Genomic DNA, 11,976 nt, shown 5'->3' on the forward strand with positions numbered 1-11,976 from the left:
GAGGTCAAAGATCAATCACCCAAACAACAACAAAAAAGCACCAGGCCCTAATAGTTTCCAGGAAAACCATTAAGAAAAAAATCAAACAGTCTACAGTTCATTATCATGTTCCTTATCTCTCCTTTTAACATCTTTAAGTAAAATATTTTTAACAGCATACATCCCTTCTTGCTACGGTCTCCCGATAAATAGAGGGCAAGGATGCCAACACTTAATCATATTATCTAAATGTATACATGGGCCTCTAAAATAATATACTATAATTTCACAAGCTGCATAATTGTATTATTTTTAGGCTGCTCTCAATGCTTTACATTTTTCATGGAAGAAGCGGGGCCATGTTTACTTTTATTTCATTTAATTTTTTTTTTTTTTGGCTGTGCCTAAAGTATACAGAAGTTCCCTGGTCAGGGACCAAACCTCAGCCACAGTAGTGACAATGCCAGATGAGTCACCAGGGAACTCCTATTTAAAGTTGATAAAACAGGAGTTCCCGTCGTGGCGCAGTGGTTAACGAATCCGACTAGGAACCATGAGGTTGCGGGTTCGATCACTGCCCTTGCTCAGTGGGTCGAGGTTCCAGCGTTGCCATGAGCTGTGGTGTAGGTAGCAGACATGGCCCGGATCCTGCGTTGCTGTGGCTCTGGCGTAGGCCAGGGGCTACAGCTCCGATTCGACCCTTAGCCCGGGAACCTCCATATGCCACAGGAGCGGCCCAAGAAATGGCAAAAAGACAAAAATAAATAAGTAAATAAATAAAGTTGATAAAACAATAGGTTAGAAAGCATCCTCACCTATTCTATCTCTCAAAAATGGGCTACAAAGCAATAGAAATCTAACTTTTATTCCTGAGTTCACAGTGGGCAGCCCTTTCCAATTCCCTAACTCAAGATGAAACACTGCACCTGATAAAAAGCAGCCTCTCAGGCCTCAGCACCAGCTCCTTTCTGCCAAATCCCAAGGAAAAGCTAACTATTTTCTAGATTAGCATTATCAAGCTACAAACAAAGGTTTATTTTCTAGACTAATGGAGATTAAGGACATTCCATGATTGGCAGGAGACCAAAATCAGCATGTCCCAAAGCTCTCCTGGAGTGCTACAAGATGCTGGGAGTCACCTGCAAAGATCCAGGCAGTGTCTCATCCCCTGGACACTGCCATGAAGCTCGCACTCTGATTCCAGAGTTCCCACACCTCCTGCACATCCGGGGCCCCTGATTAAAATGTATGTTCTCTTGTTAAATGCGTGTATACATTTGTCAAAATTGTACATTTTACTGTATTTAATTATGCCTCAACAAAATTTTAAAGATTAAAAGATGTTTTCAGACCCCTCTGTGACCTGAGGGTTTTTTTTTTTAAGCTTCTGAGTGATTCCATGTGAGAACCACTACTCTGGATTACATCACATGTACCTTCCAAGATGGGAAAAGTCAAGAACACTGGGTCTGAAGTCAGACACCTAGAATCAAAACACAGTTCCATTACCAACTCACTATATGCCACTGGACAAAGGAAAAATTTCACTGTGCCTGTTTCCTCATCTGGAAACTGGGGATAACAAATTTCCACTTTGCAGGATAATTCCAAGACTTAAAACAAATGTTCATTGGAGTTCCAGCTGTGGCGCAGTAGGTTAAGAATCCGACTGCAGGAGTTCCCGTCGTGGCTCAGTGGTTAACGAATCCGACTAGGAACCGTGAGGTTGCAGGTTCAATCCCTGGTCTTGCTCAGTGGGTTAAGGATCCGGCGTTGCCATGAGCTGTTGTGTGGGTTGCAGACTCAGCTCGGATCCCGCATTGCTGTGGCTCTGGCATAGGCTGGCGGCTACAGCTCCGATTAGACCCCTAGCCTGGGAACTTCCATATGCCACACATGTGGCCCTAAAAAGACAAAAGACAAAAGGCAAAAAAAAAAAAAGAATCGGACTGCAGCAACTCAGGTCACTGGAGAGGCTCAGGTTTGATCCCTGGCAGGGCACAGTTAGTTTAAGGATCCAGCGCTGCAGCAGCTTCAGTGTAGGTCTCAGCTTCGGCTGGGATTCAATCCCTGGCCCAGGAACTTCCACATGCCACTGGATGCAGCCATAAAAAAACAAAACAAAAAAGAATGTTCATAAAGGATTTAGCACAGTGTCTAACATAAACATGTAAGTACTGCTACTATCATTAGCATCTTTGTTTCCATCATTTTTTGTCTGTGCCCCTCCCTGCATGTGGAAATTCCCGAGCCAAGGCTCTAACCCATGTCGCAGCAGCAACCTGAGCCATTGTGGTGACAACACTGGATCCTTAACACGCTCTGCCACAAAAAAAAACCATTTCCATCATTTTAAACCAATCTTTATTTGGTATTTCTCGCAGATATATGAGACATATGCCAGCTAATCTAAAACTTTTGAGGAACTTCTAGACATACAAGCCTGGCCTCATCCCTAATGGCTATGATGTGTTAAGTCTGAAATGGGGACAGGTTTGGGAATCACATTGCTCTCAGTAACATGTATGGCAGAACAAAACTATAATCAGGGCCCACAACAATTCCTAAGATAGACTGAACATCTTCTACTTTCCAATGACAACTAGTCTCCTACCTTTAGATAAGTAGTGTAATGATGTCAGAACAAGGTTTTCTAACAAAAGCTGGCACCACCCCCTACCCAATTCTCCTTTAAAAAAAAAAAAAAAAAAAAGATTTAATCTCTATTAAATTCCCTCAAAGTTAAAACCAAAGCACATTCTTGGAGGGCTCAGCGATCAATACACTGCCTCTCCATCTAACAAGTGCACCTCTGGATAGCACAGAAAGAAGAAATGGAAGGAAAAACAATACCCTGTTTATTTCTTTAACCAGTTTCATTATCTGAGAGATGGCTTTTCATGACTTATCAATCAGTCAGAAAAAGAAATAAAAGGCGCCGTAACAAACATCAGATACCAAAACAAAATAAATCCTACAACATGAATATTGTCTTAGTTCCTCAAAAGACATTTCAAAATCACTTTATATACCACCAATCCTACCCTCTCAATAGTTAAAAGTGTTTTACAGAGTGGTCTTGGAGTGACCTCTATCTGAATGACACGCAGAGGTTGTTAAAAACGCGGCACAGGTCTTAGCCTCTCCAGTCTGATTCAAAAGATGCAAAACTGGACCTAGGGAACCTGCATTTTAACTCCTAGTGTTACTTTTATGCTCAAAATTTGGAAGTACCAGAAATTTGGAAGTACTAAAAATTCCAAAATTTGTAAGTTCAGTAGGTAAAAATTTTCTCAAGAAAGAGAGCCTTGAATGTAAAAGATCGTAATTATACCTGGTCTTAGAGCAATGAAGACATAGCTAAAAAAACAAACAATTCAATAAAGCACAGTGCTCAAGAGCAGACATCACAAAACTAGAGTTCCTGAGTGTACATTTCTTTTCGATCATTTGACACTGGGTAAATGTGTCCTAGTTTTCTTATCTGTAAAATGGAATTCTACCACCTACCTAGGAGTTGTAAGGACTAATAAAATGAGTTATTAAAGCTCTCAGAAGAGTACATGAAAAAAATTTTTACTTAAAGTGCTAGAATAGTGGCAAACACCCAAATCACAATACGTGCTTAGAATCTTTGTGGCCAATGGCCACAAACAGCTGGCTATAAGGTTATGACTCTTATTTGCTGAATCCCTGGAATTTATATCCATCTCTAATGAGGTAGTACAAAACCATGAAGGTACTAATGTTTTGCATCGCTTAAAAAGCAAGTGCTTCTCAAAACGCTAACCGGGCTCTAAAAAAAAATAGTACAGGTTGAAAAAGCAGATAATCTCTTTTCTAAAAATCTTTCAAGAAAACAGGAAAAGGCAAAAGAATTGAGAAGAACCTTTTCAGAGCAAAACAGGACTGCCAATTCAATCATGCAAATCATAGAAGATAAAAGCAACTGAGTTGTTGGGTAAAGTACAAGACTATCCAATAAACACCTAATACTCATCCTGCCACCTTCTCATTCATAAGCTTTATTTAAAACAAGCTGATTTCCTGAAACATTTATCTGGAAACAAGAAAAAAAAAGTCTAACCTTGCTGTAAAGCTCATCTCAGAGCATCAAGACACTGGATACTTTCAAGAACTGCAATGGCTGCTTGCTATAGGACCTGAAATGAAGACCTATAAAGGGAAGAAAGTATTTGGACTAGATCACAACGCAGGAAAAGAAACCTGATTAATAAGAATGGAGAAACCGATTCTCTCTGGGAAGAGCATGTGCAATTGCCACGGCAAGATTCAGGAAGATGTCGTTTTCCCTCAAAAGAAAAAGGCTTAGTGCCCAGAATGCCACAGTCCTGAATCATGAGGATCAGTAAATAGATGGAAAGAAAATCGAGGCGCTATCTGGGTGAGAGCTGACCCGATTTCTCATAAGAAAGGCAGCCAAAGCTCAGTACACAGAACAAGAAATTCGGTTTTAGGCTTGCAACAACTCAAACATTTTCCAATATGCCCCAAACGTCCAGATAAAAAGGATGCAACGCCTTGAAAAGCAGCTCTTGGGAAACCCACGTAAGACATACATTGGGGATTCAAATAATCTGGGGTGGGGGAAGGCGGTGAAAATGAGTCAAAAGACTTCCCGAGAAAAAAATCATGTGACTCTCGGGGCAAAGAATGCACAAGGAGCTAAAGAATCCCTGGGGAAGGACCCCTCCACTTGGACAACGGAGAAGCGCGGAACACTGCACACCAAGGCTGGACAGGGCCGAACAGGAAACCTCAGCGTTTGGGGGAACACGAGGCCTCCAGCCGGGTGTTGCCCACGCACCAACCTGGGACCACCGTGCGGGGGCACTGTCTCCGCGCGGGCGCGCGGGAAAAAACGGCAGCCTGGCCGGAAGGGGGCAGGGCGAGCCGCGAGGGCGCCCCGCCGGGCACTTACGCGGCCGCTTCTTCCTGAGGCTTTCGACGCGCTGACGGGAGACGGAGGTAGTGCCGCTGTAAGAGCCGGGCCGGTCCCGCCTTACACCCTCCGCCGAAGACAAGGCCGAGGCCCCGACGGCAGACGCCGACGCGCTGCTCGCCCGGCGCCGCAGCGGCTCCCGCCGCCCCCCAACGGCTCCCCCAGGCGCCGACTTCCCGGCCGACGAGGCAGAGGAGGCGGCGGCCCTGCCGTGGCGCTCCATGGGCGCGCCGAGTCTGCCCGCTCCCATTCGCAGCAGCCACTGCTGCCGCCCGAGCCAGCCCCCCAGTGCCGAACCCCTCGTCGCCTCCTCCGCGGCAACCCAGCCAGAGCAGACAAGCACCCTCGGCAGGCCGCCTCTTCCGTTGCGCCAACGCGCAGCAAACCAATCCAAGAAGGCTGGGGGCGGCCCGAAGGCCTCTTGTCCAATAGGTTCCCTGACTTGAGGCCGATCGACAGCACCCCTATCCAATGAGAGACGCCAGAACGGGGCGGGGCGGGGCGGTGGGAGGGAGATCCGGGCTGGGCGGAGGAGGTGAAGGCGGGGTTGCTGAGCTGAGAGGGATGGCGGAGCCGCCCAATGGAGGCGTGGGTGGAGGGGCCAGCGTTCTGTCCACCCTCGGCACCCGCCCGCCCGGATGCACAGGCCCGTGCTCAGGGCCCCAAAACTCTCCCCCGAGGCGAGAAAGGTCGTCTCGCGCCCCCGAGTTCCGTCCCCCTGCTACGTCTCGTCGGCTTCCAGCTCGAGCCCTCTTCCAGCCTAGCAGTGTCCCCGAAGGGTCTGGTCACCAGTTGTTGGCAAACGGAAGGGCCTGAACCGCGGCCGAACTTAGTCTTTGTCCCTCGACCCTATTCTCCCGCTGCGGTCTAGGCCGCCAGTGCTACGCGCTCTCACTGCCAACCCCTCCCCCAGTCACTGCCACTGGCGTGTTTGGGCTAAGCCCCCTCCTTTCCTCCTGCGTTAGAGATATGTTCCTGGAACCAGAAGGAATGAAAGGACTGGGATTGGTCTCCATGGCAACTGGAAGAAAGAGGTGGGTTATAAATCCTTTGCCACCCTCCAGTAGTGAAGGAGGAGGTGTGGGAGCTAGGAAGTAGGATTGGCTTTTGGAAGGAGAATCTGGACACCCTTTTTGTGCGGTGCCCTGGAGGACATAGAAGAATTTGGTAGCCACCTTGGAGCCTAGGCTGTTGGAGGTTTTGTTTGGTTGGGCTTTTGTTTTTTAAATCATCTTACCTTCTTTGCGGGGTCAAGATCATGGTCACTTCTAGCCCTGAGGTACTGACCTGAGATTTCAAAGGCCCATCCAAGCGTCTCTTCTCCCATTGTTACCCATGCCTGAAGTGATCCATGGTTCTGTACAGGCATGGCACTCCCTCATTCCATCAAGTTTTAATAGGATTGTGGGTTTATCTTGCTTGTTAATTATTTCATAAGTGCCTCCACTGAGAAACTTAATGTCCCTTATTTTATTCATCTTTTCTATAATGATGGCTAGTAGCAGACTGAATAAGAAGATGGGCTTCTCTCTTGTTTTTTATTCTTTATTTTATTTTATTTTTTTGCTTTTTAGGGCCACACCCGCAGCATATGGAGGTTCCCAGGCTAGGGGTCAAATCGGAGCTGTAGCCGCCCGCGTACACCACAGCCACAGCAACCTCAGATCCCAGCCTCATCTGCCACCTACACCACAGCTCATGACAACACCAGATCCTTAACCCACTGAGCAAGACCAGGGATCGAACCTGGAACCTCATGGTTCCTAGTCTGAGTCATTTCCAGTGTGCCACGATGGGAACTCCAAGCTTCTCTCTTGAATAAAATTACCATGCTTACCCAAAACTAGCTCCCTTCACTGTAGGAATAACACTGGAAACCTTATTTCCTAACTCTGAAAATTCCAGCTCCTGCAGGAAGCCACACCAGGTGGATCCTACGAGAACCGAGAAAACCTATAGCTACTCTTCTAAACCTTAGTGCCCAGCATTACCTACATTTCTGCCTCCTCCCACCAAAAAAAAATATATGTGTATATAGTTCACTTTGACCTGAGGGACCTTCCTTCCAAGGCTGAGGTGAGCTAGATTATCCTGAAGAATCAAGAATCATCCTCACCTAAGGCTGCCAAGACAAACCCCAACATCAAAACAGCACTCGACATGTATAGCCATTCTTTTTTACGGTGTGCAGAGTGTCTTTACATGTCACTTAAAATTCCCAGCAACATTCCTGAGAAATTCACTTCTCAGGCTTGTAATAACCAAAAGGCACACATTCAGTGAAATTTCAGTAAATCACTGGAAGGCTTTTTCTCCTCTTAAATACATGTGTCTTCACTCTCTGGTGTGAACTTGCAGACAGTCTGTGGCTGTCATTAAAGTTTATCCACAATAACAGGTGAAATATTGTAATGGCAGTTAGTCAGGATGTTTATAATCCTAAGTCAAAAATGCAAATAAATTGAGTAAAAGAAACCAGACCTAAACAATGTATACTATATGATTCCACTTAATATGAAGTTCAACATTAAATGATGTTAGAAATCAGAATGCTACAAAAAAAAAAAAAGAAGAAGAAAAAGAAGGACTTCCCTTATGGCTCATCATGTTAAGAATCCCACATTGTCATGGCTGTGGCTCTGGTAACAGGTATGGCACAGATTTGATCTCTGGCCCAGGAATTTCCTCATGTCCTGGGTGCAGCCAAAAAAAAAAAAAAAAAAAAAAAAAAAAAAAAAAAAATCAGAATGCTGGTTACTTTGGTAGGGGAGGGGGAGAGAATAATGATGAGAAGATGACAAATAGGCTTCTAGAGAGCTGGTAGTGTTTGGTTTCTTTGGTATGCGTGGTGGTTATATGAGTGTGTTCACTTTCTAACGTTTTGTAGGGTATTCACTTGATGCAGTAGATCTGTGCACTTTTCTGTATGTGTATTATACCGAAGTAGAACTTAAAATGAAATTGAAGATTTTCCTTGGAGCGAATAAACCCATGATTAAGCTTAGATTTTTTTTTCTTCCAAAAACTGAAATGAAGAGTTCCTCCTGTGGCGCAGTGGATTAATGATCTGGCTTGTCGCTGCGGAGGGACTAGTTTGATCCCAGGCCCTGTGCAACAGATGAAGGATCCAGCATTGCTGCAGCTGTGGTGAAGGTCCCAGCTCTGGCTTGGGTTTAGTCCCTGGCCCAGGAACTTCTATATGCCACAGGGTGCCTGGGTCGGAGGAGGGTGGGAGAGTGGGGGGAGGCTGAAATAAAAGGAGCATTTAGGAGGTTTCCTAGAACAGAAACAGATTCACATACAGGGAGAACAGATTTGTGGTTGCCAAGCGGAAGGGGGAGGGAGTGGGCTGGACTGGGAGTTTGGGGTTAGTAGATGCAAACTATGACATTTAGAATGGATGAGCAATGAGGTCCTGCTGTATAGCACAGGAACTATATCCAATCACTTGTAATAGAACGTGATAGAAGATAACATGACAAAAGGAGTGTATGTATATGTATAACTGGGTCACTTTGCTGTACAGCAATAATTTACAGAACATTGTAAATTATAATAAAGCAATTTTTTAAATAAAATATAGTCATCTTGGTATGAAAAAAGGTTTCTTTCTCTGTGATTTTTATAACAGTTCATTTTTTGTTGTTTATTGTTTGTTTGTTGTTTGACTGTACTTATGGCATATGGAAGTTCCTGGGCCAGGGATCTAATCCGAGCCACAGCAGTGAGTCAAGCTGCTGCAGTGACAACACTGGATGCTTAACCCACTGTGTCACAAGAGAATCCCAATAATTGTATGTTTATAGGGAGAGCATTCTTAAGTTATTTATCATTTCGCTCAGTTATTCACCCTTGGGGAGAAGCCAGTATTCTGATGTACACACCAGAATTAGAAGCCACAGGAGTCATGGTAAAGTAGTGCTTTAGAAAAACTACCCAAATTCTAAAGTACTGAATTGCAAATTTAGAGCCGTCTCAGCAAAAAATATCATACAAAACACACATCTGGAGTTCCCATCGTGGCGCAGTGGTTAACGAATCCGACTAGGAACCATGAGGTTGCGGGTTCGGTCCCTGCCCTTGCTTAGTGGGTTAACGATCCGGCGTTGCCGTGAGCTGTGGTGTAGGTTGCAGACGCGGCTCGGATCCCGCGTTGCTGTGGCTCTGGCGTAGGCTGGCAGCTACAGCTCCGATTCGACCCCTAGCCTGGGAACCTCCATATGCCGCGGGAGCGGCCCAAGAAATAGCAAAAAAAAAAAGACCAAAAAAAAAAAAAAAAAACACATCTACCATATTAGTTGCCTCTTACCAAAAAATAACTCCAAAACTTAGTGGTTTACTATTTTAAATGATAATAAGTATTAGGTATTTTCTTAGTTCTGTGGGTCAAGAACTTGAGTGTGACTTAGCTGTGTGGTCCCGGCTGAGGTCTTTCATTTGAAGACATAATGGGCTGCAGGATCCACTTCCAACATGGTTCCCTCACATGGCTGGCCATTGGCAGGAGGTCTCAGCTCCCACAACATGGGCCTCTCCCTAGGGTTGCCTGTGTGTCCTCACAACATGGCAGCTGGCTTCTCCCAGAGCAAGTGATCCAAGAGAAAAGGTAGAAGTTGCAATCTCTTTTAAGATCTAGCCTGGGAAGTCATACTCCATCATTGCTGCAATATTCTACTTATTACACAAATCAGCTCTATTCACCATAGGCTGGTGCTACACAAGGATAAGAATATCAGGAGGAAGAGAATCCTTGGGAGCCATCTTGGAGCCCCCAGTCTGCCCTCTGGCCCCTAATGATTCACATCCTCTAACTACTTTCTAAGAGTCAGAAGACAGACCCTCTCTGCATTTCCATTAAGTTTTCTTGCAACTAAAGTAGAAACTGGGAAGTAAAAAGTGAGGTGTAATCACAAGCAAGGCAGGCCACAGGGGTTCACAGACAAGCTCTCTCTCCTTTCATTGGGCTCCTCTGGTGCCATGTAAATGAAAAGCATAGATCAGACTCCTTTCAAGCACAAGGCCTTTTTTCAGAGTATAATGGTGGGGGGAGTTTGGGAAAATCTTGCCTATTGCCTTTCCCAAAGGACAAAGATATGTAGAACATGAATTTCTTAAGCTCCTAGACGTTCTTCTGAGGCCTGGCCCCTGGCCTGGAGTCTACTACTGAAGAGGGGTAGAGGTGTGTGTTATATGTATGTGCACACGTGTGCGAGCGCGCGCACACACACACACACGCACGCACTTAGTATAGCCAGCATGTGGCATTCTGGTGGCCTCTCCAGAGTTCACAGGCCATAGGAAATTATTGCCTGCTTTCACAAATAAGGCTCAGCTTGCTTCAGGAGGATAGAGAAAGAAAAAGACAAAATACAATGAGTTTAGAACAACTCAGACATCCCTAAATATGGAAGATTCTATCCCTTCCCAAGTATTGAAAGGGTTGAAATTTTTTCCTAGTTTTCAAGCTCAAGGCCTACCTTATCTTTGACTAAATGTCTCTGATCTAAATACTATTACTAGATAACCACTAATAATTTAGCTTCAATAGTTGTTAAAAAAAAGCAATCTATACTCAAATAAGTGTGGGAAATTTGAGGTAAAGTACAACTTTTTAAAGCTTTTAAGGAGTTCCCACTGTGGTACAGTGGGTTAAGAGCCAACTGCAGGGGCTCGAGTCTCTGGAAAGGCACAGGTTTAATTCCTAGCCCAGCACAGTAGGTTAAAGGATCAGGCATTGCCACATTTTCAGCATGGGTCGTGGCTGCAGCTCAGATTCAGCTCCTAGCCTGGGAATTTCCATATGTCACAGGTGTGTCCATTAAAAAAAAAAATTTTTCTAGAATATGTAATTATCAGAGTTCCTGTTGTGGCTCAGCAGGTTAAGGATCTGGCATTGCTGTAAGCTGTAGGGTAGGCCGCAGCTGTAGCTCCAATTTGACTTCTGGCCTGGGATCTTCCATATGCCGTAAGTGCAGCTGTTAAAAAAAGAAAAGCAGAGAACCCAACTGATGAAAAAAAATTATGGTGATTAAAGCTTTTAATATCTGGAAGGTCATGATGAATCTCCAAGAGGAACTTGAGGTACATAGCTATCTTCCAAATGTAATTGACCATGAAACCATTTTTTCACAGAATTTTTCCCTCAGACACACTTTGAGAAAAAATCATCTCTGGGTATAAAAATCATTTGCATTTCTGTTATATTAAAGGTAATGGAGATCTACCTCTTTCCACTTCGAAAGCTTGATGATGGCTAGTATTATTTTCCCTCGCAAATAAACCGTCTGTTTATAAGTTTGTCCTCTTTTCTCAAACAATCCTACTTTCTCAAACAATCCTACTTTCCTTGGTTCTCTTAGTAATACTGCCATTTCTGTTGCCCTGTGTAACTTGATTCTTTCCTCTCATTTTCCTCTTTTTTTTTTTTTTTTTTTTCTTTTTAGGGCCACAGGTACGGCATATGAAAGTTACCAAACTAGGGGTTGAATTGGAGCTGCAGCTGCCAGCCTATGACACAACCACAGCAACATCTGCAACCTATGCCTCAGCTTGCAGCAATGCCAGATCCTTAATCCACTGAGCCAGGCCAGGGTTGGAACCAGTATCCTCACTCCTTTTTCTGTTTTATTTTAACTTTTTAAGATGTGGCTACTAGAGGAGTTCCTGTTTGGCTTTGTGGGTTAAGAAACTGACACACGGAGTTCCCATTGCGGTACAGTAGAAACTAATTCGACTAGTATCCATGAGGATGCAGGTTTGATCCCTGGCCTCCTTCGGTGGGTTAAGGATTCAGTGTTTTAGTGAGCTGTGGTGGAGGTTGCAGAGGGGGCTCAGATCTGGCATTGCTGTGACTGTGGCATAGGCCGGCAGCTGTAGTTCAATTCGACCGCTAATCTGGGAATTTTCATATGCTGCAGGTGCCGCCCTAAAAAGCAAAAAAAAAAAAAAAAAAAAAGAAAAAGAAAAAGAAAGAAACTAACACAGTATCTGTGAGGAGGTAGGTTCAAACCCTGGCCTAGCTCAGTGAATTAAGG

The 11,976-nt window shown here is 44.7% G+C and overlaps 1 protein-coding gene and 1 long non-coding RNA gene across 2 annotated transcripts in view; one reads left to right on the forward strand and one right to left on the reverse strand.

The window, feature by feature from the left end:
* PANK2 (pantothenate kinase 2) overlaps positions 1–5,275 on the reverse strand; it is a 29,882-nt gene extending 24,607 nt beyond the window's left edge. Inside the window, exon 1 of the mRNA NM_001435907.1 lies at positions 4,922–5,275. Coding sequence (NP_001422836.1) covers positions 4,922–5,231 — 310 coding nt within the window. The 5' untranslated portion in view covers positions 5,232–5,275. The remainder of the gene's footprint in view (positions 1–4,921) is intronic.
* Positions 5,276–5,474: 199 nt separating this feature from the next.
* On the forward strand, positions 5,475–8,544 carry LOC146395229 (uncharacterized). Its single transcript, XR_014832112.1, has 2 exons — positions 5,475–5,976; positions 7,979–8,544. It is a non-coding gene; the product is annotated as an uncharacterized LOC146395229 (long non-coding RNA).
* Positions 8,545–11,976: the final 3,432 nt, after the last annotated feature.

This window comes from Sus scrofa, chromosome 17 (assembly GCF_054392235.1).
Source record: "Sus scrofa isolate SSC_HxYL_T2T_F1_AM1 chromosome 17, Sscrofa_HxYL_maternal_Yorkshire_Landrace_v2.0, whole genome shotgun sequence".
NCBI classification, from domain to species: Eukaryota; Metazoa; Chordata; class Mammalia; order Artiodactyla; family Suidae; genus Sus; species Sus scrofa.